We start from the raw sequence: 25,284 nt of genomic DNA on the forward strand, positions 1-25,284 counted from the left end.
TACCAATGTCTCGTATTGGCTGTATCAGCAGGTATCAGCTGCACCTTCAGCCAATAGGAGGCGGTTGTTACAAGGTGGCCAGAATGGCAGTAATTGTCACACACATCATCACGCACGCGCGCCGTACGTTGATCTGTAAAAAAACGCTCTACTACACTCGCAAAATATTGTAAACTTCTATATTTTTAGTGTAATACAAGTGTTAAGAGCTGCTTTTAGGTTTTTTTTTTATTTGAGAGAAAAACAAAATCAATCCAATGGCTTCAAATCCAATAGGCCGAAGCCTTTAGAAGCCAGCAGGGCCGGAAAGCTTGCGCGAAAACGTGGTGTCCTTAGGTATTTCACATCAATATGGTACGTTTTACTGATATTTATCCCCTCTAGAGCAAGCATGCGAGCGTAGCAGTACTAAATAAACGTAGCGATATTGCCTCATACATTTCTGCTGTCAAAGACCCGTCTATATTCCCGACGACTCGGACCTGCGCTGACATACCAAAATGCTTGTCAAAAAGCAGCCTATCTAGCGGCGTAGTTTTTGTAACCCTTAAGGCAGCTGACACCCTTGGTTTTGATCGCCATCGAAAGAGCTGCACTGCGTTTTTTTTTTCTTTTGTAGGGGGAGGAGGGGGTGTTCCCATTATTGCACTACAAATCACAAGGGTGCGAGTTCGATACATGGCCACTGCGGCCGCATTTCAATCGGGCAAAACACTTCTCTAGAGCGGCCAGTCGGCCGCTTCAGCCGTACTTCTTTGATAAAATATACGGAGACCGACGCGGCAATGATACGAAACGTAGTCGTGCCGCATGCTAGGTTCTTGTGGTGGAATTCAAGCATGAACGGGAGCTTGTAGCCAACGTGAGGCAACAGCTGCGGGCGGCGTCAGCGTCCAAAGCCACGCGCCCGACCGCTCTAGAACAGTGTGATTCAGACTGTACCAGCGCGTTAAAAAGAAACCCGGATGATCACCATTGATCCAGAGTTCCCCACTACGGCGTCGGTCATATCGTATTGTTCTCGAACCCTACTTATTTTTGTGTCGTTTCAATTGCAGAAGCCGCTTATGCTGCACGGCCACGAGAGGGCCATCACGCAAATAAAGTATAATCGCGAAGGAGACCTGCTGTTCTCCTGCGCCAAGGATCACTCGCCCAATGTGTACTACTCACTCAACGGGGAGCGCCTTGGCAACTTCATCGGCCACGCTGGTGCTGTCTGGTGCATCGATGTCAACTGTATCCTTAACACCTTTTGTTACGCAATGCTTACGGCACTGCGGAGAGACAGCCCACATTGAAGCAATTGATGCGACTTTGGACGCAACAGGGGAAAAAAGCACAGTGCAGGAAATGTTGCATTCTGTTGTAATTGACCTTAACATACAAAATTATTCAAAGGTTTGATGGCTTGTCACCACGACCTGTGAGAGACCAGATGCAGCTGGGAAGCCGAAGATTGAGCTCACTAGCCACCCCATTGTTTCCCGCAGATCGTCGTGACATTCGCATACCCGAACTGGCATCATAACTTGTTCAGCGCATTCAAGAATCCCAGGTGGTCGAAATTATCTGGAGCCCTTCACTATGGCGTTTCACATAGCCCCACTCGCTTTGGGATGTTGAACCCCATAAACCAAAACCACCAACCACTGTTTAGTGGATTACTCATGGTTGCTTGAGCTTTAGCTAGTTGTGGTTAATCATTCTTTTTAGCTGCATAATCTGACAAGGATAGCATTTGCATGGGTGTTTTTCTGAAAACAATTCTCTCTAGAGTGTGCCTTCATAGGAAATCCACAAAATGTTCAGTGAATGCGTCCTGTGGAATAGACATCTGGAACTACTGTGATATTACATTTTCAGTCTTGTTGGCAGCTTTGCAATCGCTGTGCATTGGCAGCCTTTTCTGTTCATGTGCGCATGCATGTCCGTGATGTGTGCAGCCTAGCATTGTATGCACTTACTGCTCTACTGCATAGTTTCCTCAGCTCCTAGTAGGGGACTCTACAAAGGTAATCTCAGGTGCCGGTGACAACACTTGCCGTGTCTGGGACTTGGAGAGAGGTAAATATTATGCTTGTCAAACATTATTTGTAGCAAATTAATTTGCTGGTATGGCTCAAGTCTTTCGTATTGTTTGTAAAGGGATGTGTTTTCCCGCTGGTGTCCCGACAGGAGCCTCTTCGCAAATCCCTTATGAATTACCAACCACTTTGCTATGATTTAGCTGCGCCACTTCTTGTCAAGCAAGCTTGAAAATTTAGCCTTTGAAAGTATTGAGCTAAGAGTTAGATTTATGTGTTTATTTATCTGTGTAGGGCTGAATACGCAGAAGACTAAGGTAAAGTTCAGTGGCCCGGTGAGACAACAAAATTGGCAAATGGACCCGAGAATTTGTACGAGAGAATGTATATCTAGGTCAGTGATTAGTTGTGTAGGTCATTCGGTTAGTGAGACAGAATCCTTTTATCGGCCACGGCAGTGCTACATTGGTTATGGTGCTCGGCTGCTGACCCAAAGAATGTGGGCTCAATCCCGGCCATGGTGGTCACATTTCGATGGAGGTGATATGCAAGAGGCCCCGATATGTACGTCAATTTAGGTGCACATTAAAGAACCTCGGATGGTAAAAATTTTCGGAGCCCTCTACTATGGCATGCCTCTTAATCAATTGTGATTTTTGCATGTAAAACTGTGGCAGTTATTATTATAGTGCATTGTCTTTCAATACGACACACTAAAGTCATGTTGGTAACATTTTGGCAGTGGAGAAAAAGATGTTATTGGCTTCCTGGACTCTGTAATAATGGGGCTGCTTTTTTCTTTTTTTGCCCAGGAGTGAACATCAACACAATCGACACAGCAACAGCAGTGAGAACATGCATGTTCTCATTCAGTGGCCGCATGTTAATGTACAGCACAGATAAGGCCATGGGGCGTTTCTGCGAGATACACATTGTCGACATGGCTGACCGACGACAGATGGGTGAGTGTATCGAGAAAATGTTCTTTGAATTTGCTTAGTTGCGTAAGGTGCTACACAGCAATTGCAGGATGTAGTTATCTGTCAACCACCAGTTACACCAAATTATTCAGAGCCCTGTAAATTGTAGTTATATTCACATCATAATGAATATGCTTTAGTAATGGCAAGTGCTGAATCGAACTAAAGTGTTAAATTATCATTTCTAAAACCCTTGTAATGCTGATTTTATGCTGAAAGATGGCTTGGCTGCATATAAAATTGTGAATGAAGAGGTCACCAATTGCCTCATTGTTCAAGCTGCTCATACTAAACTCACTTTAGGGATTATGTCTCAATAGATCAAAATGCCATAGGGAGTTCTAAATGTCGGGTCACCATTGTGCATTGGACTTAGCCAGTTTAGGAGCCAATTTGCTCTTGTGTTTACGCCGCTTTTCTTTTTTGCTTCTACGACTCCCCTGCACTTGGTAAGAATTGGGCTTTTCAAGCCTGAGGGGGTGCTACCACCCCCTGTAAAGTCGTTTTTGCCTCGTGGCGCACGCGCGTCCTGTGGATGGGTCGTAGTTAGTTACTGCCGTCGAGCGAGAGATGGCACTGTGGTCTCCCGGTGGCGCCAGTAGCACCGCTTGGCGGGAGTGAGGTTATCCGGGCGCTTGGGGAAGACGTGTGTCTTTCTCTTTGGGGTTTGGACGGACGTCTCTCTCACGATGGGGACAATGCTGCATTCACAGTACATTGTGTGTGTTACGTTCGCCCTGTGTTGTATTGGCAATATATTTTGTTATTTAGCGCCTATCTAGTTATGTATTAGATTCGGCTGGCGAGCTCGCCATTGCAAAAGCACTTAATAAATGTCCATGTGTTCGTAAGCTCGACAGTGGGACTGGGTCCGTTTGTTCCACGAGCGTAGATCATTTAGACCCCACAAGCCTTGGCATGTTGATTGGTCACTTTATATTTAGGAAATTATTATAATCATATATAAAAGTTTATAAAAAAGCTGCAAACACATCAGCACAATTCTGATGGTACAAAAACCAGAAGCAGCGCGAAAAAAAACGACAACAAAAACCAACTCGACCAGTTTTGTACACTGTTAGAAAAAAGGAACACACACAGCAGGACTAGCGCTGTACTGGCAACTGAATGTTTAATGAAAATTCACCACTTATAGCTATGCCACCAAAAACGCCTTGTCACACAAAAAAACGGCACAAAAAAATCACTGATTGCGGACATGCGTATTGCTATACTAGCAGGTGTTTATTGAGAAAACATCTCTCATGAGTAGTTAGACTAAGTGACGCCGCGACTGACACACTTATCTCCAGCTTTATTGGTAAAATAAGCTTCCACATTTTCTCTTCCTTTTTTTGGATTTTCCAAACATCAAAAAACTAGTTTTGCCGAACTTGGGTAAGATGGTAAGATATTTGCACCCACAGTTAAGGAGTACTAGGAGTACGAAAACAAAATTTTTCATCTTTTTTTTTCTGTTGCAATAAGTAGCCACCGACCCACTTATCATGGCTGGAAATGATGTTTGCTCGAGCATGCGACAGTTAATTCTTTGAAGACGTTTTTATTGTGCCCATTCACAGTTTCGGAGAGAGGTGGGACCCAGCATGGCACAGCTGGCCATGTGAGGGCACGAAACAGTGACGCACTTGCCATGTGCAGCACTGCGTTGGCAACAGCGGGAGAGAGCGCATGCAAGGAGCATGGTAGCCAGGACAAACTTGTAACATAGGTGGTTGTTGGTTGTTTAAACTCAAACCAAATTGAGGTGCCATTTTAAAGCAGCCTCACCTCGTACTCAACTGTGCTCCGTCTGCTTCAAATTTTTTCCCAGCAAGGTGGAAATTAGGGGTGTGCGAATATTCAAAATTTTGAATATTTTTCGAATAGTGTTTGCTATTCGATTCGATTCGCACTCGTCGAACTATTCGAACTTCCCAAAGACAAATACAGTCAACGTCCGATTGAAAGTGACCCCTTCAGATTTTCGATATGCTTCACCTCATTAGACTCTAGTATTGCGGCAAAGCTGCCTTTCAAGCTCCGTTACAGTCGAACTTGGCAAAGATGCAGTCAACGTCAGATTGGAAGTGGTCCCTAGATTTTCAATATGCTAAACCTCATCACACCCCCGTATTGCGGCAAAGCTGCCTTTCAAGCTCGCTACGGTAGCAAATGTATCAACTCAAGAAAACGCTGGTTCCAACATGGAGATGAAAGATGTGGCAGAGGTGGGGGCTCAATTAATGCTGTTTTGGACCTGAAATTTGGGCAGGAAGTACGAAAAATCGGACGCCGAAGCTTTTTAACATCCAAAATTTCTGATGTTCTTATATATTGACGTCTACGAGCAGACTTGGAACTCTGGACTTGAAGGGAGCACACCCTTGTCTGCCACATTTCCACAGAAGTTGAAAGAGGAGGAGAGGCTGGGGAAATGGCATCTTTGCCTATCATGTGTAAAGTGTTGTCGGCAACACTTTGGTTGCACCAAATCATGTACATAAATACAATTCGGCCTCTACATTGCCTCATTCTTGATAAGACAACTATGAAACACCACCCCACCAGTCCTTCATCAATCTAGCGAAAAGAAACACTTTCATGTTGCTATCTCATAAGAATATCCTTAGGAATCCTCTGTAACTTTTTTTTCTGCAATTCCGCTTCGAAGTATTTGAGAAACATTCTAGAAATATTCAAATTCGCTTCGCACCCAAAATATTGCTATTCACACATCTCTAGTGGAAATGGTGTGCACCACTTTCATTATGAAATCTCATATCAAAGGAAAGTTCTCACGGTGAGGACAGCTTCGTTGCGTCTATTTTAAGTGCTCGAAACCTGTGTTCGTGAGTGGTGCAACGTCAGCTGCACGTCGACAAGGAAAAGTTGATACGGGCTGAAAATGGTAAAATATCCGGACTTCTATGACAAGCTAGCAGGCCTTCTCAAGCAGCTCCGTGTAGACCGAGCTTGTCAAGGTAACGGCCCTTGAATAGGCACACGATCGAGGCGTTTCCACAAGTGACCTCCAAGCCAGCCAAACTGAATCACTGAACGAAAGGAACTGTCAGAAGAATAAGTTTCACTGCCTCTGAAGGTGCACTGTGCTTGCCTTTTCTTTTTTTTTCCTTTTCGATTAAGTACGGTATAAGCAGATGCTGTGCTTTGCACTTTTACGCTGCACTATTTCTGGTCTGAGCGCACTGGTCCAGCTACCCTGTCTAAAATAGCATCAGAGTGCGGTGACGGCTGCTAACCTTTCCAATAGGTTGAAGTTTGTGAGGAGAATTGGATTTACACACATCATTTAGAAGCGCTGTGATTTGATTTTTAGCAAATGAAAAACGTTACACTTGCGGAAGTTCGAACGCTACGAATAGTAAAATTCCGGTGCAAATTGAATTGAACAGCAAACATTATTAGAAAAATATTCAGAAGTTCAAATTTTCGCACATCCCTATTAATTACCCATTGCCATTGTTTCCAAAGTACACTTCTCTTTCTTGTGGAGCATTGCGTCGCTAAAAGTGATATTCTGGAGGCATAAGTGCACTCCCTCAAAGTGCACTTAAGTTGCCCTGTGTGACAGGGGTACTATAACTGTGTTTGTCCCGAAGTCTTTTATGGTACTACATTAAATTATAACAAGGTTTCCACTGTGCTCTGATGCAGAGGGCCAAGACTCGGCCATGGTGATCCCTGTCAACCAGAGCAAAGTGACCAGTGCCCTGTGGTGGCATTACGACGATGGCATCCTGTCAGCCCATGAGGATGGCACGCTGGCCACTTGGGACATCAAATCGGGCATGCAGCTGAACCAGATCAAGGGCCACAACTTGACCATCAATGACTTGCAGTATTCCAAAGACCAGAGCTTCTTCATTACTGCTTCCAAGGACACCACCTCCAAGGCAAGGGCCTATAAGATTTGCACTTAAGGGGCACTAAAGCGAAACATTAAAACTGTTTAGACAGATGAATTATTCTTTCAGAACTCTATAGGCATTAATTTCACAATCATAGGTTAGTTACTGAATCATGTTTGAGTCTTGTGCTGAAACTTGAGCATGTGAACGTCACTGCGACATCACGAATTCCAAAGCCTTTTTGCATGTTTTGGCCCCATTGGTCGAATTCAATTTTCTGAAACTCGCTATGTTACGACAGTGTGTCCCCTGAGAACGCGGTGTAAATCGCATTTAGCGACAAAGGATTGCATAAGCCCCAGCAGACGATGTCAAATTCTTTGATGTCATGGTGAGCTGGTGCAGGAACTTCAAGGCAGTGTCAACCTGTTATTTTCTTTTTGCGCATTTTCTCACTTGCCCAGCTTCTTCTCGCAATGAGAATGGTGCTTTGGGTATCGGGAAATTGCAATATACTGCAACAGTACTGACAATTGGGCGAGTCGGTACTCGTGCATGACTGATTTTTGCGCAACAGACACACGGACAAGATAGAAATAGACACCACGGGGACAATGCGCCCGCTTTTTCTATTTCTGTCTTGTCCATGTGTGTGTTGTGCAAAAATCAGTCATGTAATTTCCTAATATCATTTTCCTATTTAGTGTCTCTCAGGACAGAAAACACTCCAAACGATATGTTCTTCCCGCAGTTTCATTGAGGTGGGCAAGCATTTAACCTCCGAGGTAGGTTAGCCCAGCTTCGAAAAAACTTGACGAAGGAGTTCTTCTCAATGTTGCGGTCGTACTGGTGTGAGATGCTGACATCATTTGGGCTTGCAAGAAAGCTGACCTAATGAGTACTATCAGGAACCAACCATTGTTGTGGTAGTCTTATCTCCACTATGCAAAAATGAGCTCAGAGCTGAAGGGTATCAGTGCTGTTGTCCACTGCTAGCAGGTAGGTGGTTCCACATTGTCTGTGTGGTTGCACACAAAAGAGTAAATTTAACAGAATGCTTGCCACTTACACTTAAACCTCATTATAACAAAGTCACATATGACATAACTTTGCTATATCGAAAAATTTGTTATAAGCGTATATTCGAACCACTGTATCTATTACCAAGGCTATTCCTAATTTACTTCGTTGTAGCCAATAGTTCGTTATATCTGTGTTCGTTATATCGAGGTTTGAGTGTACTTTCAAGCTCACGTGATGATGAATGTGCTACAGTGAAACCTCGGTAATACGTATCTGCCGGGAATGCGCCATAACTACGTACTAAACGGTAGTATGCATTAACCGCCAAGTACGAATTTGCATCTCCTGACATGCACCATCACCGCCAACAAAGAAATAAATACAGTGCCACATCAAATATTGCCTAAATACCCACCAAAAAGCCTTTTCTTTCTTTCTGCCACGGTGCAGAAAAGATTCTGGCACTCTTGCATGACTGTCCGATAACACGTGGTGGCGACGCCCAAGAGCATTTCGAAACTATTACAGGATCCAGGATACGTAGCGACTGACATAGCAATGGAACGGACAGCATCGGCTTTGCACGATGCTTGTATACGCGTCTGTACCGCGATCTGCTGCAGTTTCATCTAAACGCGGTACGGCCGCGTGAAGCCAATCGTCACCTGGCTAGTTGCGTGCAGCGCGTCGCCTATTCAGCTCATGCCGTCACTCTCGGGCCGCTTGAGGCACCATACCCGCTCCACTCCAGACTGTGCACAGATGGTGCGAGTAGCTTGTTGGGTTAACGCAGCAATAACGAGCTTCCTGCAATGCGCACTTCACGATGCTCTAGCGGTACTGGCAGCGGACGGAGGCACGTTTGGGTTGTCGCCTAATAAAAGCATGCAGTGTGGTTACAACAGCACTACCCTTGTGCCGTACGCGTGCGTTTAGCTTGATAGCTTCAAAGCAGCGAGGTTTCTCGATGCCTGGGACCCGCAACGCTCAACTCCGCAACAGCGAGCTGCTTTCGTTTCTGCAAAGTGGTGCGCGCTTTAATACGGTCCCACACACCGAGGCGGCAGCAATCAGGAGCCCATTGCGTTTAGATTGCCACTTATTAAAAGCTTGCAGTAGGCTTAAAGCAGCGCTACGCCAGATGCACGCCCAAGCGGATAGCTGAAGATAGTTACTGTGATAAGGTTGTCGGCGATAAATCATACGACACGTTCGTCGGTTGCTGCCACCGCAACTTCGTTCTTTCCCGATGCTTACTTGCAAAGGCATCGCCGCAACCGCATGGAAGTTGGAATAATATATCGACCGATCTCCGCACTTCTCGAAAAGACGGAAAGCCTTTTGCGGCACATTGTGGCGTTGGCAAGTTCAGTGGCGCAGTAGAATTTTATGGCACAAAAAGAGATCGCGGTATGCACTAACCGGTAGGCATAGGACGAAGCATTATGGCTGACGTGGTCAGCTAATGTATTAGGCTCAATGAGACTCGGTCAGGGATTCGTCACAACTGCGTTTTTAACTGTTAGTACGTTTAAAGCGGGTACGTATTAATGAGGTTTCACTGTATAGTCATTCCCAACTGATGTGCCACCACCATGTGTTGAGAGGTTCCACGGCTCTTGCTCGCAGCTGTTTGATGCAGACACTCTGGAGCACCTCAAGACTTACAAGACCGAGCGACCGGTCAACTCTGCAGCCATCTCTCCCATCAGGGAGCATGTGAGTTTGGTGTTGATTGTTCCATAGTGAGTTTGGTGTTGATTGTTCCATAGTGGAAGAACAGACCTTACACACATCTTTATAACCCCAGGGCTGGAAACGTCCAGTTATACTAATCTGAATTTTTGCACTTTATCATTTGCCTAATTGGTGCACTGCCTATGCCATCATTGGAATAGGTTAGGCTTGTGCGAATAGTAAATTTTATGTTAGAAACAAATTGGAATTGAATTTTGGTCAATAATTCCGAATCGAATTCAAGTAATATATATCACATAATATAAAGAAAAATTAGCATATTTGTCATGACCCAACCAGCCTGCACAATACTTTTTAAAATTGTAACGAGGCATGTGCAGATGTCATTCTTTTTGTTTCAAAGGAAATGGAAGCAACCTTGATTAGTAGCAGGATTTGAATTTTGGCAGAATGCAATTGATAACCTGTAAAATATGTTGCGTTTTCAGGGTGTCTACCGACCGGGAAAACCGGGAAAACCGGGAATTCTCAGGGATTTTGGGTACTCTGGAAATTCTCAGGGAAAACTCAGGGAAATTGTGCTCCCATCAGGGAAAATCTACAGTAACTTTATTGAAAGGCAACGAAAGTCGCGGTAGCGCTGGCTCGATATTTTGTGAGCACATTTTTCAAATCAAACGGCCGCTGCGGCTGCGTGGAAGTGGCGCACCTCGATGCTGTCATCGCCTTCGGAGTGGTGGAGTGGGAGAGAATCAGGCTAATGCGCGGCATGCGGGAACCATGAACCACGACACATCGTATCGCGCAATGTTGTCAGGGTGTTTTGTGACTATGCGGTGTAGTTCTGTATTCTTTCTCGCGCGTGCTGTGCGTTAGCGCCCGATATGGTGTTTTTGTTATCGCCGCGTGTCAAGTAACAAGCATGATTAGTTGTAGAAGCGGTAGCAGTAGATGTAACGAGCTTGAGTTATCTTGCAAGCGATCGCGATCGTTCAGGAGGCGGATGTCTTCGACAAGGCTGGTATCTGGCAAGCCATCCCGATCGGCGAGAAAAAAGACGACGCTTGTTGGCTGTTATGGAAGAGCTCACTCGCTCGGATCCCGAGCTTCAAGGATGCTATTTAGGACTCCGTGAAGAATAAAATAAATTTCCAGGCAAGAGCTAGCGTAACTCACAGCAAGTGAAAGCTTCTTTTTTTTTCTTTTTTTCCCGATGAGGGCACATGCTGAAACAAGTTTTAGGCAGTCGACCGATATTTTGGGGGGCTGCAGCTCGCAATTACCAGCCACACCACGTGGACGTTTGCTACAAAGCCGAATTACAAAACTTTTCAGAGCCAAGGCATAGCGGCGACCGAAATTCGCGACACCAGCACGGGTCCCATTGGCTCGATTCGGCGCGCAATGTCGGAAAACAGTAACGTTTCCACCATAATCGGATGTGCCGTAATTCAGGCTGTTACCGTGCTTTCATGAGATCTTAGCCCACAGCTATATTGCTTTTTTTTGCGATAGCAATTGTATAGACACTCCGACGCGAATTTTATGCCTTCGCCATGATCTTCCTTATCAAGTCGAAATCGCGATTACATCACCCCGCGCGTCGTATGCTCCATGCGCGAGTGAAAGCGCGCGAGCGCTGCCAACGAACGGGGCTTAAGCAGAGATGAAACGAGCCGACCGTCTCGTTCGCGCGATGGGCACATGGAGATAGGAGCCGGCGGGTTGGGGGGGGGGGGCTGCGTGAGTCCGACAGGAAGTGCGTACTTTGTACCAGCGGGCGGGGTCGCGTGTGCCGCGGTATCTTTAGTGGGGATCAGCAGACGGCTCATACCTTTGCAGGTGTTGTGCTCTAATTGCAAAACTTCCGTTGAAGCCATAGCAGTGGCGGATCCAAGGGGGGGGGGGCGTGGCGGCGATACCCCCCCTTAAGCCAGCCCCCACCCCCTCCCGTCAGTGCCTGTCGTCCACCTCCTTTGTCAGGCTGCCTGATGAGTTTAACCCCTTTTTCAGGTAGCTTTGCCTGCCACTGCCCAAAAGGGGTAAAGAGAATCTTGTCCCTGCTCTCTACCTCTCTCATCGCTCTACCTTTTCCTGCTTCCCTATGCACATTTACAACGAAGGCTTCTTATGCACCGCCATAATCACCTCTGGGCTGTTGTAAATATGCGTGACCCGCCAAAATGCACTGCTGTGCGGGGGCTTCAGCCTTTGTAACCCCCCCCCCCCATTAGGTACCTGAATCCGCCCCTGAGCCATAGATAGGGCACTTCTCTCAGTGCAGTGGCTGCGTTTTCTGAAGGAGCGAGCTGCCAGCCTATATTCATATAAAATTCCTCTTTGTTGCTATCGGATTTACTGTTTTGCTCTCGCGGTGAAACTGTGACTCTTTTTTTCTAACGTGGGATGGTTTTCGATGTTTTGCGTTCGTGGAGAGCAAATGGTTCGGCTGGGCAACATGGTAGCAAAGGCGTTGCATTGCTCTGGGCAACACGCGAGGATTTGACAACAACCCGCAGCAGCAGAACTAGCGCAATTCCACAGTGCGTTAAACCTGCATTTGTTTCGTATATACATGTGACACTCGGCAAGGCATTTAACTGTGATTGCTGCACTTCAGGCTCAACAAATTGATTTTTTTTTCATGCAAAAAATAAAAAAAAGTTTTTTCATGTTGCCATATTAGTTGAGCATTCTTGTAGCATTTTCAGTTTGAGATTAATCCTTCAGTAACTATGCCTTGCATGAAAGGTCGAATTTCAGTTTAACGGAGTTTCGATATAACGAAGTGAGTTGCCGCTTTTACCAACTTCGCTCTATTGAGGTTTAACTGTTCTGTGTACTATTCAAGTGGGATTAAGTCGTTTTTATTTTCTAACGTGCGTATTAGAGAGTGACATTACCGAGCGATATGGTCTCTACCCATCTTGACATTAAACAAAGTTCTGCTTCACTCAGGGAATTTTAGCAAAAACACTCAGGGAAAACCTGGAAAACTCAGGGAATTTATAAAAGTCAACTCGGTAGACACCCTGGTTTTAAAATTTACTATACTTAGAGCGTATAAGCCGGTATAACAGCTTTTTAAACTTAAAAAATTATGAATCGGGTAATATGTTCATTTAACCATGAAGTGGGGCTTCACGGCAGTGCGTATATTTCCTGGAAAGGTGTATTCACGATATAGCGCCCCTCCACTGCAGTGAAACCACCTTTACAGGGGGTTTACAAGCGGACTAATACCGTACAAACGCGTGTAAGGGCCGCACTTTTTTTTTCAAGAAATGAGGGCCAATTTTCAGGGTGCGGCCCATACACGCGACATTTTTTTTTTTTTTTTAAGTAAAAACGCACCAGTTAGCGAACGAAGAGCGTTTATTGCAGTATACGACATCTCTTGCGACATACGTGCTCAATCGTCGTCACTCGGCGAGTCCTCAGACTTTGAGTCCGAGATGAGATGGTGTGCTGCGAAGCGCCGTCACCCCACAAGCAGTCATCTTCCGTGCCATCCAAGCTGTTAGATATCCCGGCAACTTTAAAACTTCGGGACACAATGTCCGTCGACACCGAGCTCCACGCATATAGGATCCACCCAAGTACAGTCGCCAAGGCTAGTCCCTTCACACGCAGCATGTCCGTTGTGAGTGCAAGACCATCATTCCGCACTTCAGTCACATAGCGGAGCAAGTCTTCTTCCAAATCGGGAAACTTGCACTGCTTTCCTCGGAAAGCGCGCTTAGTGCTGTTGGTGTTTCGCAAGGCTTCTTTTTGAGCACACCAATGTCGAACCCACTTCTCGTCAACCTCGAATTTTCTGCCGGCGGCACGTTTCCCATGCTCGAGAGCATACTCGATCACCTTCAACTTATAGCCAGCAGTTTAGCTATTCAGGTACTTGCCCATCTTGCCAAAACGGGAACGCCGTGCAGAAAACAAGCTAGCACGAAGGTCATCGAACAGTGCAGAAAACTACAGCAAATGGCTGGCTGAACTGCACAAACCGAACAACGCGAACGCCATGCCAAAGTTGGTGATGCTAATGCCGATATGGATAGCGCCGATAGCGCGTTTGAGAAGCTAAAGATAAAATCCTGCTTTAACCTTTAGTTAGCGGGTCTATGAATACTAATAAAAAAGATAAAATTTTTAGCCCACTTCACGAACATCTTAACACGAATAAAATCCAAAAATATATATATATATACAGTAGAACCCCGCTGTTACGTTCCTCACTGCTGCGTTTTCCCGGCTGTTACGTCGTTTTCCGCCGGTCCGGGCATAGCTCCCATAGGATACAATGTATTGGGAACCCCGCTGTTACGTCGTAACTGTCGGACCGTTCCCGTATGATACGTCGCGAAGTGCGCTCGGAGCCGACCGAGTGACTACCAAAGAGAGCGGCCATGGTGCATTTTCACGCAGCTTGGCCTCGTTTGACCGTAATATTAGCCGCATGAGAGGCGCAAGCAACAGAATCTTTCAATTGATGCAAACAAAAGCATGGCCTTCGAGATTCAAATTGCAAAGATGGCGTCTATGACGTAACTACTCGCGAAAGCAAGGCCTTCAAGATTGGCATTTACTATTGACAAAAGCATAGCCTTTGAGATTTGTATTGCACAAACATGGCGTGTATGACGTAATTGCTTGCGAAAGCAAGGCCTTCGAGATTGGCATTCACTTCTGCCATCGCGTTGGCGTAGACTCATCATCATCGTTATTTGTCGGAGAACGGGAGGATTTCGAGCTGGTTGGAGCTCGCATGGTCGTGCGTGCGGTTTGCGGTCGGACTCGCCGCGCCGGTCGTGATTGCGTGTGCTTAGTTCTTTCATGCCTACAGCTGTTGGTGTTAAAAAAATCACATACGTTGATTACATTTCTGTGGATGAGGCCGTCCTAAGCTCCGCGTTTCTATCCATCGACTAGATCGCGGCTGAGCGCGCCAATTTTCGTGCTGCCCGTAAGAATTGAAATAAAATTCTGTACCACTAAATATTTTGCAGTTTTTCCTGTTTTTCGGCTCTTACGTTTCCCGTCTCTTACGTTTATTTCCTACGGTCCCTTCAAAAACGTATCAGCGGGGTTCTACTGTATATATATACTCTGGTGACGATGATGATGGTTGCGTTTCCTTGCGCCATCTATCGACTACGCCTAGAAGCTTACGCGCGCGCGCATTTTGAATACGTATTGGTTGAGGAAAGTGTGGGTGCGGCCCTTACGCGGATTTTTTTTTTTTTAGAATATGCACTTCAAAAAAATGGGGTGCGGCCCTTACACGCGTTTATACGGTATACACCTATTCGTTCATTTTGAATACTTCGAAATTTCTAATAATTTAAATTCGAATCGAAGCAAATTCGAATACTGTATTATTCATTCGAATATTCGAAGTGCTGGAATATTCGCACAAGCCTAGAATAGGTAATTCTGGATAGGTAAATGGAGTAAGAATTGTACAGTACAGCTCAGATCACTTATAACGTAGCCGCTTATAGTGCAGGACTGGTTACTACGCGGTCTTTTTCGACTCCCATTTACCCTCCCATAGAACCCCGCATATCCACATACCGCTTATTGTGCAGTCTCCCAAGATGAAAAGATCGGTTATAATGTGTTTTCCGGAAAATCTTTCTGACAAGTGCGGTGGCAAGTGGGCTTCTCAAAGGAGGTGCACTGCTGGGGAGAGAGCGATGAGGCCATTACAAAGGAGGAGGGGATGCTGAGGGAATGAACGAGGGGCGCAGGGAGGAGAAAGGAAAGAAAAAAGGCCACGGCAGCAGCGCGCCGTGTCAGGAAAAAGGGCGGTTGCCTAGGCGATGGAGAAGCCTTTGCGCCGGCGTTGGCATGGCTCCAGCCACTTGTCGGCCGCACGCACTCCACGTGGAACGTGCAAGCGCGTCCGTGTAGAGTGCAACAGAAATCGTGCTTGCGACCTTGTCTGCAAATTTAAAGGCCTTATGACACAAGCTTTCACCTTTGCTGCTGGTACGCGGACTTGCGCAAGCTTGGCGGGCTTTTGTCACGGTTGATCTGCCAGCCACATACGTGGGCAAAATATGTGGCGCTCGGTCAGACTCGCTCATGAAATATATTTTGCCCTCGAGGTTCACTCGGACTCTCACTCACCAAAGTTTTCCTTAATCGGGCTCGCTGGGACTCGGACTCTCAAGAAGTTTTCTCGACTGGACTGACTCGGACTCAAGCTTACCAAAATATTACTCACTTGGACTCACTCAAACTCAAATCGAGCCATGAGTCCGAGTTTGAGTGAGTCTGAGTGAGCAGACTCCATTAGCGTATAATTAGCTTTTTTGACCGTGCTGTCAATGCTCTTTAACACCGATATCTCGTACAGTAGACTCCCGTTAAGACGAACTCGAAGGGACCGCGGTCATCTGTTCGTCTTATCAGGAGTTCGTCTTATCAGAAGTGCCCCCAAAAAGAGACATGCTAACATGCCAACTGCATCCAAATATGTTACTTGAAAACACTGAATGGAGTAGTCTTACAATGGGGGCAAAAAGACAAGAACAAGCATTTATTTGGCTCACCTAGATAAAAACTATGCCTTCAAGCAGAGTATTTACACGAATCTTACGAGCACTCGATTTTGCGTGTTCAAAAATAAAAATGCTCATGAAGATATTTGCTACCACATTTTAATGATAGAACTGTAACAAGCTCCTATGTTGACGATTAGAAAAACAATTAAGAGACAAGCACAATTTTCCTTCAAAGAATGTAAAATTTATTGTCCTGGCAGTTCCTTTTCTTCTGTGAGCCTGTTTTGCTGGCTCTAAGATCACTTCTGGATACGCTTCGGTCGCGTGCTGTTGTCCTGACAAAGTCATTATACGCCGACTTGCTTAAGAAAGTCTGCAAGGTTTTCTTCGAGGTCCGGATATTTTCCGGTTTTCGGACCGTAGTCACTTTTCCTGATCGACGTGCAGCTGAAGATATCCCATCGCACTACTCACGGTCACAAGCCTTGCGCACACGAAAAAGACACGACGTAGCTATATTTCCTGTGCAAAATAGCCTTCCTTTGTCGTGCACTTCCATAATCAAAATGGCTCATCACAATTTGCACCTTCACTGGGAACAGATACAACGCACACAGGTCCTACGCGAATTGACCACAAAATACATGTGCTCGGCCGCCATTGGGTGATGGCGATGACACTGCACCTGACCCATCTGACCGGAGTGCACCGCAATCGTGGTTTCGGTTTCGTACTCGATTGTAATGTACAGACCATTTTTGTTCCTGTTGTCGCTTTCTTTCTTTTTTTTTTTTCCCACTCCCCTTGCATTTGCCCCTTGACCACGGCGGAGGGGCCCCAAGCTCTTGTGTTCTTCTGTTCTCCTTTGTACTCCAGCTGGGAAACCCGGGGGGGGGGGGGGGGGGTGAATACAAAAGGACGCAATGGCTGAAGTTGTAAATCCCCTACTCTTTTTGTTGATTTCTTTGCTGATAAAGCCCAGACCTCCCCCACCCACAGGCTGGGGGTGAGAGGGCATACCAGCGTTATCCGCTGACCGGTCTTCTTCGTTTATCTCGCGCCCTCCGCGTCGCGATTTGCTTCGCGTCTTTGCTCCAGGAAGCGTTTTTTAAAATCTTTTTTGCTTTTTCTCAGTCGCCTGAATGCCCCACCAAGACTGCAGTGTTCGTTTCGCAGAATCGCTAGCGTTGTCGATCACCGCGAAAGTTCGTCTTAAAAGAAGAGTACAGTTGAGCAGTTCGTCTAAAGCGAATTTTTTTTGCATTGAGTCTATGGGAAACCAAACAAATGGTCCCGTGTTGTTCGGTATAAGCGAGAATTCGTCTTAACCGAGTTCGTTTTAACGGGAGTTCACTGTATAATCGGTGTTCTACTTGACGCTTTTTGATATCGTACCTTCAGGTACGAGTTGACAGGGGTTGCAATCCAGAACGCCATTTTTATTGAAAGAGATGACTCACACGAGATACTTTTATCAAGAAGTTCCTGTACGCCGGCAGAATTCTCTGTTTTTCATTAAAGAGCTTTCTCTCTCTCTCTCTTCCTGTGAAAATGTTTGTGGAGGGGGGCGGGTCAAAACTCACGCCTCTGATCAAAATTATTGAGCTGGCGTATTAACGCTAGTGCGCTGAAGTATGTGTGAGTAGACATGAGTAAACATGCATATAAACGTCAGCTGACATAGGGCTGATTTTAATGCTGAAGTTGAGTAGATACGACCATAGGTCAGCAAAAAATGTGGAGCTCACTAAGACTCACTCAAGCAATACCGAAAAAAACGGAATATAGGTCGAATTTTTTTTTCAAGAAACAGCCCTAAAAAGTCAACCCCCGTCTTATATACCAGTCATTGACAGAAAAACTTCGCAAGTCTGGCCACTATGGGCAACTGAAGTCAACCGCCTCCATCGCAGTCATCGCCATCGCTTTGGTTACCACCAGCCTTGTGCATTGGGCGATCTCATTTTGCGTTTTTGTTGTTGTCTTGTGATCTATTTGAGCTCCGAGGTGCTCTTTTCTTGTTCTCGACCGGTGGCCGACGATAGTTCATCGTAGCGTTCAAGAAAACAGTGATCCAGTTCGCGTAGGCACGAAGGAATCTGGTCTGAAGTGTGTGAAAGGTGTGTTAGTTGCGAGGAAACCAGCGAAACTAAAAAACAAGGACGAAGAAGAAGGCACATTCAAGCACACACCATCACCGGAGTTAGAATGTGCTTTAGAATGTGCCTTCTTCTTCGTCCTTGTTTTTGAGTTTCGCTGGTTTCCTCGCAACTAAACATGAACCAACCGGCCCAGCTTTTCACGCTTCTGAGGTGTGTGTTGGGATGCAAGCGCACCTGAATGCAAGCGGCAGCCATGAGTCACAAACAATAACTGAAAGTTTATCTTTGCACGGGTGTTCTCGCTCTTCCAATTTTGCCGGATAGTGTTTCCTTGTTGCTTCCTGCGATGCCGGCTGCTCTGGTTACACACGTATATCTATGATCAGCGGGCAGATCGTGTGCACTACAGAAGCATTCGCTACTGGCGGACGCTGAAGGATCACACGACGACACGCAGCGATCAGAAGAAAACTGTTTCGGTGCCAGACCACAGCATATCTAGAGGTGGAAACGAAGGCTGCGCGGTTTAACTGGGAGCCGCGCTCACGTTGTGATTCAAATTACAGCTGTCAAGACGGTTGTGATGTTTTACGAAGTTAATGCTTGAGCCCATCTTTTGGCTTTCTGCCATGTGAAACTTACGTGTAAATAAATGGCATTTTCACTGTGCACCATTTGAAATTGCGTTTGTTACACGGTAAAGGCACGCGCCTTCTGATACTTTGGCTATTGCATGCACTCTTTTTTTTTCGATTTTCAGTAGTTAGAAGTGGGGGGTTCAACCTATATTCCGGTCCGATCTATATTCCGGTTTTTACGGTATATTTAGCGCTTAAGGCTCACTCGGACTCAGACCCACCAAAGTTTTGCTTGACCGGACTCACTCGGACTCAGACTCACTAAAATTTTTCTCAACTGGACTCACTCGGACTCAAACTCACCCAAATATTACTCACAAGGACTCACTCGAACTCAGACTTGCGTCTCGATCCGAGTCTGAGTGAGCCTGAGTGAGTTGACTCGTGAGTGAGTTTGCCAACCTATGGCCAGCCGTCAACTCGAACTTCGCATCACGTGCGCTGTTCTTGGGTCAGTGCTTGAGTGCGATCTTTTCGACGCCCGATCTTTCTATTGTCTTGGACAAACTTTCTGCGACAACATGCCAACCCACAGGCTAGGCCTAATCAATGTTGGTTGCCTTTTCAGTAGCGGTCACAAGTGATCAAAGTTGCGGTTTGGTATGGAATCAACAAAACTCCTTCTGGTGGGTGCACTTGAAGAGAAGGGAATCATTTTGTTAATGAAAACGAGGGCATGGGTGGCATGTGTAACACTCGAATGGTGGTTTGCAATTCAATTTCAATGTCGTGACAAGTGCGCGCCCGTGAAATCGAACGATCGGTTTCGTTCAGCGCGTGGAGTTAGGATCGTGATTCGGCACTTTTTTTCATCTAATGCGCATAATCGAGGTGGTCTGAAACGTAGTTGGCGAATTTCTGCAATAGCGCTTTCTTTTGTTAGTTTTTTTCCCCTTTATCAGTTTGTTGGCAACGCGGGTCTTTGGACGTCAATTTTTGGAAGTTTAAGTGGTTGGAAGTTTTAACATTTGGAAGTTTAAGTGGTTGTAAGCACACCGCATCGCATGCCTCGATTCTTGGACACACGAGGCTGCGGGCTCAACAAGTTTTGCACAACTGCAGCCTTTGAAAAAGGTCATTTTGTTTATTGTGTGAATATTCGCGACTCCGGTGACTTACGTTATAAGCGCTCTATGCTGTATAACGTTGCGTTCATTGAGTATCTTTTAAGTAGTCTTTACGCTCGTACAAGTGATTTGTGCCTGCTGTACCACTTCTCACGTTGGCAGCCACATACATATACTTCGGAAGTGCGCACTTTCTATTGGCCTTGACTGAGCATACCTTAAAGGGACCCTGCAACACTTTTTCAGCACGGTCAGAAAACGCTACCGATGGGTAGTCGAGGCTCCTAAGAACATGCAAGCCAAACATTATAGTGCTGCACGCAGCCTAGAATTTACAATTCTCAAAGTCAGCTAGAAATCGCTCCCTCTTCTCTCTACAAATGATGCCATATACCCAAGTCCACGGCCGTTGGCTGATTTCAGCATGGCAAGCTGCGTAGTTACCGTGGCCACCGCGGGATGCCGCCACGTGCCCTCACACATGCTCTCGATCACACTGAAAGTATGCTGAGCGTTCGAAGAAAAAAATTAAAAGTGCTCAAAGTCATGACGCGCGCTGACGAAGGGACGCATCTTCTTGCCCCCTGCGTAGCTTTTAGCACTGGCACGAAAGGAGAGAGAAAGCTCTTAAAGCGTGCGGCAAATCCCTGTAACTCTGCTCGTACTTGACGGATTCTAAAAATTTTTGCGGCAGTCGATTCGTGAGGCAATAAACTCCTTTAATGAAGGCATTAGATGATTACTTGGAAAAGTACTGCAGGGCCCCTTTAAGAGGGGACATGGCAATGGGAATGGCAAATTTCATCAAAATGTTCAGTTTTTCAGTTTATTTGTTATTGCAATCCTCAGACTGTCTCTTATATCATGGTGAAATATTAGAACAAATTAAGCTGTAGAAGTGGAGAAAAAAAGCACTTGACTAGTGTGCTATTATCAAATACTATGAGAAAACTGGGCTTTAGAAAATTCAAATCTTGCAGCTTTCCCTTGGCACAGTGGTGCCATCTTGGCATCATCGTAAAGATGAGAGATCAGAGCTCAAGGTAGCCAAAATGCTGCATTTCTCAAATGAAAAATCAAACCAGCACCCTTCTGAGTTCCGTTCTCTTAGCTTTGAGCTTCGTTTTCTCAGCTTTCATTTTATGTGCAGTTGCTGTCAGTCATCTCTGTGCTATTTAAAAACAAAGATATAGCCATTCTGTTTTTTCCACTTAGGTCTTGAAACATTGGTGAATGCCGTAAAGCTGTCCATGTTTGTCTGCACATCGTACAGATTTTTATAATTGGCTTTTTGTGAAAGTTGTTAGTAAGACAATATGTACAGGTGATTTTAAAATAAATTTCGTGGCCTTATTTGAATATTAAAAAATAAACCAATAGCTTTACGGCACAGAATGGGCCCTTGTGAATATCCTTATGCAAAAATTTTGCCGAACTAATGTCAAATTCATTGATTAATTTTGGGGTGACAATGAGAGCCTATCAAATGTTGTAACTCAAAAACTACAACAGATAGCGCAAAACCGATTTCAGTTAGGATATCAGCATAACAAATCACAGATGCATACCAAATTTCATTACTTTATCTCCATAAATAACCAACATAGTTTTCATTGCCACGTCCCACTGCCTTTATTGCTCACCGCTCAAAACACCATATGCACCAATTTGGTTTGCATTTTCCGCCAGCATGCTACGAGGTCAAGTCAAAACGCCAATCAAAATAATCCAGTGGTGGGACTAAATTAAGAAATTTTTCTGAATTAAAATGCAAGTTACTTCGATCAAAATTTCTGTGCCAAAATTTGTGATGCTTTTCAATCATATGCGCTTTTCTGTTTATTTTGCCTTGGACTACCTTAGTGTGTTAAAGACGTCTCAACATAGGCCAAGGTAGTGTTTTTGCCAAGTTCGGCAATTTCTTTTTTAGAGCCAGTTCACCCCAAGTAGGCAAAACTAAATTTTTTAGAGATAGTAGAGTTCTATGAAAGTAACTTTAAGTTCTTGGTCTATGACTGTTTATTTTTTTCTGAAAAAAAAATTGCCCCGAGACACCATAATTTGCTCAGGCACAGTTAAAAAACATGAAGCTATTTTCTGAAACTGCTTTGTCTTAAAAGCATAGTAATCAGACAATACAAGAACGCAAAAGTTGGGAGAATGCGGGAAACAGTCTATATTTAGCAGATATTTTTCCCTCCTGGTTCTCCACTGTTTCGTGAAATTCAAATGGCCCTCACATGCCCAAAAAAGTTTTGGCTGCTCAAAATATTCTTGGGAAGCTACTGTGGAATTAGATGGTCATATGCGTGTAAATTTTTGGAAATTTTTTAGAGAAATCGATTTTGGTTGAGCGTCACAATCGGGGCAGTTTGCATGGAAACGTCATGGTTGGGACAGTTGGAATAGATGAACAATTATGGTGGAAGGCTTGTGCAGTATTCTATGTAACTGCTTTGGGAGGTTCTGCAAGCAAATGTCTTGGAGCAGTCAGTCGTGCCTCTCTTCTAGGTTGTGAATGAAAGGGTGGGGCTTTTTCTTTGTACATGGCAGAGTCACATTCCGTACGCGTCGACTGAACTTGCTTATTTAATCATGCATGAGGAATCACTTATTGCCGGCAGCTCCACCATCAATGATGTGTGTGCAACTCCAGCACGTGATTCGACATGATGCTTTTTCTGTGCACGTCTTTCTGGCAGGTTGTGCTTGGTGGTGGTCAGGAGGCCATGGATGTGACGACATCATCCGTGAAAGCCGGAAAGTTCGATGCCCGTTTCTTCCACCTCATCTTCGAAGAAGAGTTTGGCCGTGTCAAGGATCACTTCGGTCCTATCAACAGCGTTGCATTCCATCCTGATGGCAAGAGGTGTGCTTTACATTTTCTATCAAGCTGGCCTACTTTTAGATAAATCTAGATTGCTGCTGGCACCTTCTGCCTTTTATTATTATTTGCAACTAGTATGCTCAATGTTAGTATGTACTATCGTGCTTGTGCATGGAAACTCAACATCAAATTTTAATTTTTTAGTATAACATCTGGCAGTATGCGCAGTTGCTTGAGATAACTGTGTCAGGTTGCTATGTCATAATCTGGCCACTAAATATAACTTTGGCTTTGTTGTAAGTGTTGTAAGCCGAAATTTTTGCCGATATGACACAAGTTAAACATGGCGGAAACGAAACTCTGTGTATTACTGAGCCCTAAATTGTCGTGTTTCCATCCGTGAACACTGTACTTATTGTGTAACTTAAAGCTGTGACAAGTGTAACTTTTTTTCAAACTTGCTAGACTTTTGGTGCATTTTGAAAATGCGTACACTAACGAACACTGCTGCTGTTACACGTAGTGCAAGCAGGACTCCAACAGGAGGTTAATTAGTTACTTTTGTCTTGTCCCACGGGCAGTACCTTGTATTGTCCAAAAAATTAACATAGTACACTCATGATGTTTCAGACTTTCAGTTAATTCAAACAAATTTGAAATTTTGGGTTGGCTGGCTGTGCTTTCAATTAATTTTAAAGCCACTTAATTTTAACTGTTCCATTGCGTTAATTCGGTTAATTCATACTCCTTGCATATCTGGGCCAGAAAACATATCTGCTGCCTTTGTTGCTTCTCGCTAAAAATTTATGTTCTTACATCACTAACAGTTGCAAATAAAGCAGACTGCCTATACGTGTCAAAGCAGCCAAACCGCGCGCACTGACAATCGCATGTTGAGCGAGGAAGAAACAAAAGACGGTCCGGCTTCGGTCTACTGCATGTGAAACGCTTCCCAAGTCACTTTTGCCGCAGTACACGTGCGTCATGCAGAAAAGCGTACTAAGATTACTAAGCGTACTAAGGATCCACCAGATGTCATGGTACACAGCACATTTTGTCCCTTAATTATGCATGCGTGCACTCGCTGCATAATCACCAGTACCAGCATGATTGCTGATGTCTGAAACCTTTGCCGGCAATCATTCAAAGCTGTCTAGGATGTTGCTGCAGTCTTGAGAAACAATAAAAAAAACACAACCCTTTTGATACTTCTGATGGTTGAAACAAAATACTATGGGGCCCCCCTCGAGACACAAGGACAGCACCATCAGTCGGTCTTCTTCTTCTCTCTTTTTTTAGGAGCGAAGCTCCTTAGGCCCACACTCCTCCGCGCTGACGAAGCTCCCTTCTTATAAGCACCGCTTTAGGTTGCAGTGGCCGGTGATCTAAGAGGAAATGTTTAGGCCTTGAGCGCTTTGGTTCTAGCGTGCCAGAAATTAGAGGCTAAAAGAAACTTTGTGCACAACTGGTTATAATGGCCATCTTCACTTTCACCACCTTTATTGTGGGTTGTGAAATGACAACCATCATTCTAGTGCACTACGGGCGCTTTGTCGAAGGTAGTAACAGACGGTCTCCCCGCCCGGCACCAGCGCCAAAAGACAATGAACCAGTGCGCGCGCCGTTTCGTCGCCGCCGATGATGGTCCCCACCGCATCACCGCTCGCACCCCTCTCCCTGCGCTGCGCGCGACGCACACTCACTTGCTCAGTCGTTCCTGCCACTGAGCGCAACAGACGCTTTCCCCACCCTACCGCCTTCATGAAAGCCAGCAGCGAGATCAGGTGCATAGTCGTTTGCATCCCATTTCTAAGGAGCTTCGCTCATCGGTTGTGTGAAACATCTGCTAGTTTTTTTCCTGCACACATTTATAGTGCAGTCTGGGCAGTATGTAAATTTCTGAACCTATTCACCAGCAGCAAGAATTCAACAGCTCAATTATCTTTCTATGGTCAGCCAATGGCTCTTGTGTAACTCTTTTGTTTTTTTTTTACCTCTTTCTTGACTTTGGTGTCTGCATGAACCATGCTACGTGGTAAGATATTGACTGCAGCAATTCTGTTCTTTCTCCATTGCAGCTACAGCAGTGGTGGTGAAGACGGTTATGTTCGAGTTCACTACTTTGATCCATCTTACTTTGACTTTCAAGTTGAGGTCTAAGTTGCGCCCAATAAAAGAAATTTATCCTGTGTGTATTGAATGTTCGTCGTGTTTCAATGTGTCTTTATTGTGCCACATTGAAGTGCATGGCATTGCGATGCCCAGACTGTCAACTGATTGCTCAATTCACTGCATAACTGCTTTAAGCACTACGAAACACACAGGCCACAAGAGAAGATGACGGGACAGAGCACCCGTAGTCTTGCCGAACAAGAAGTTCCCTTAAGCTCTAGATTTGTGCTTTGCCTTGCAGTCTGAAAAAACATACAAAATGAGGCTTAGTGCATATCTGCCAAGCCGCTGAAGTGTTCCACATGAATGCTTGCTTTTGGGATATTGCTTAAATGTGCAGGACTGCTTACTAACATATAGAGATCCAAC

At 45.2% G+C, this 25,284-nt stretch overlaps 1 protein-coding gene across 1 annotated transcript; it reads left to right on the top strand.

Moving 5' to 3' along the window:
* Positions 1-212: 212 nt before the first annotated feature.
* LOC119406850 (eukaryotic translation initiation factor 3 subunit I) lies at positions 213-24,939 on the top strand. Its single transcript, XM_037673597.2, has 8 exons — positions 213-354; positions 1,059-1,239; positions 2,002-2,067; positions 2,840-2,989; positions 6,686-6,924; positions 9,532-9,621; positions 22,619-22,785; positions 24,822-24,939. The coding sequence occupies exons 1-8, from the start codon at positions 352-354 to the stop codon at positions 24,901-24,903; spliced, it is 978 nt and encodes a 325-aa protein (XP_037529525.1). The 5' UTR covers positions 213-351; the 3' UTR covers positions 24,904-24,939.
* Positions 24,940-25,284: the final 345 nt, after the last annotated feature.

Source organism: Rhipicephalus sanguineus, chromosome 10 (assembly GCF_013339695.2).
Source record: "Rhipicephalus sanguineus isolate Rsan-2018 chromosome 10, BIME_Rsan_1.4, whole genome shotgun sequence".
Lineage (NCBI taxonomy): Eukaryota > Metazoa > Arthropoda > Arachnida > Ixodida > Ixodidae > Rhipicephalus > Rhipicephalus sanguineus.

Bases quoted from the DNA above. Each gene is read 5' to 3' on its own strand.
- LOC119406850 (XM_037673597.2), top strand. The intron at 1,240-2,001 runs GTATCCTTAACA...AGCTCCTAGTAG, and splicing joins CTGGTGCATCGATGTCAACT to GGGACTCTACAAAGGTAATC. The intron at 6,925-9,531 runs GCAAGGGCCTAT...TCTTGCTCGCAG, and splicing joins CCAAGGACACCACCTCCAAG to CTGTTTGATGCAGACACTCT.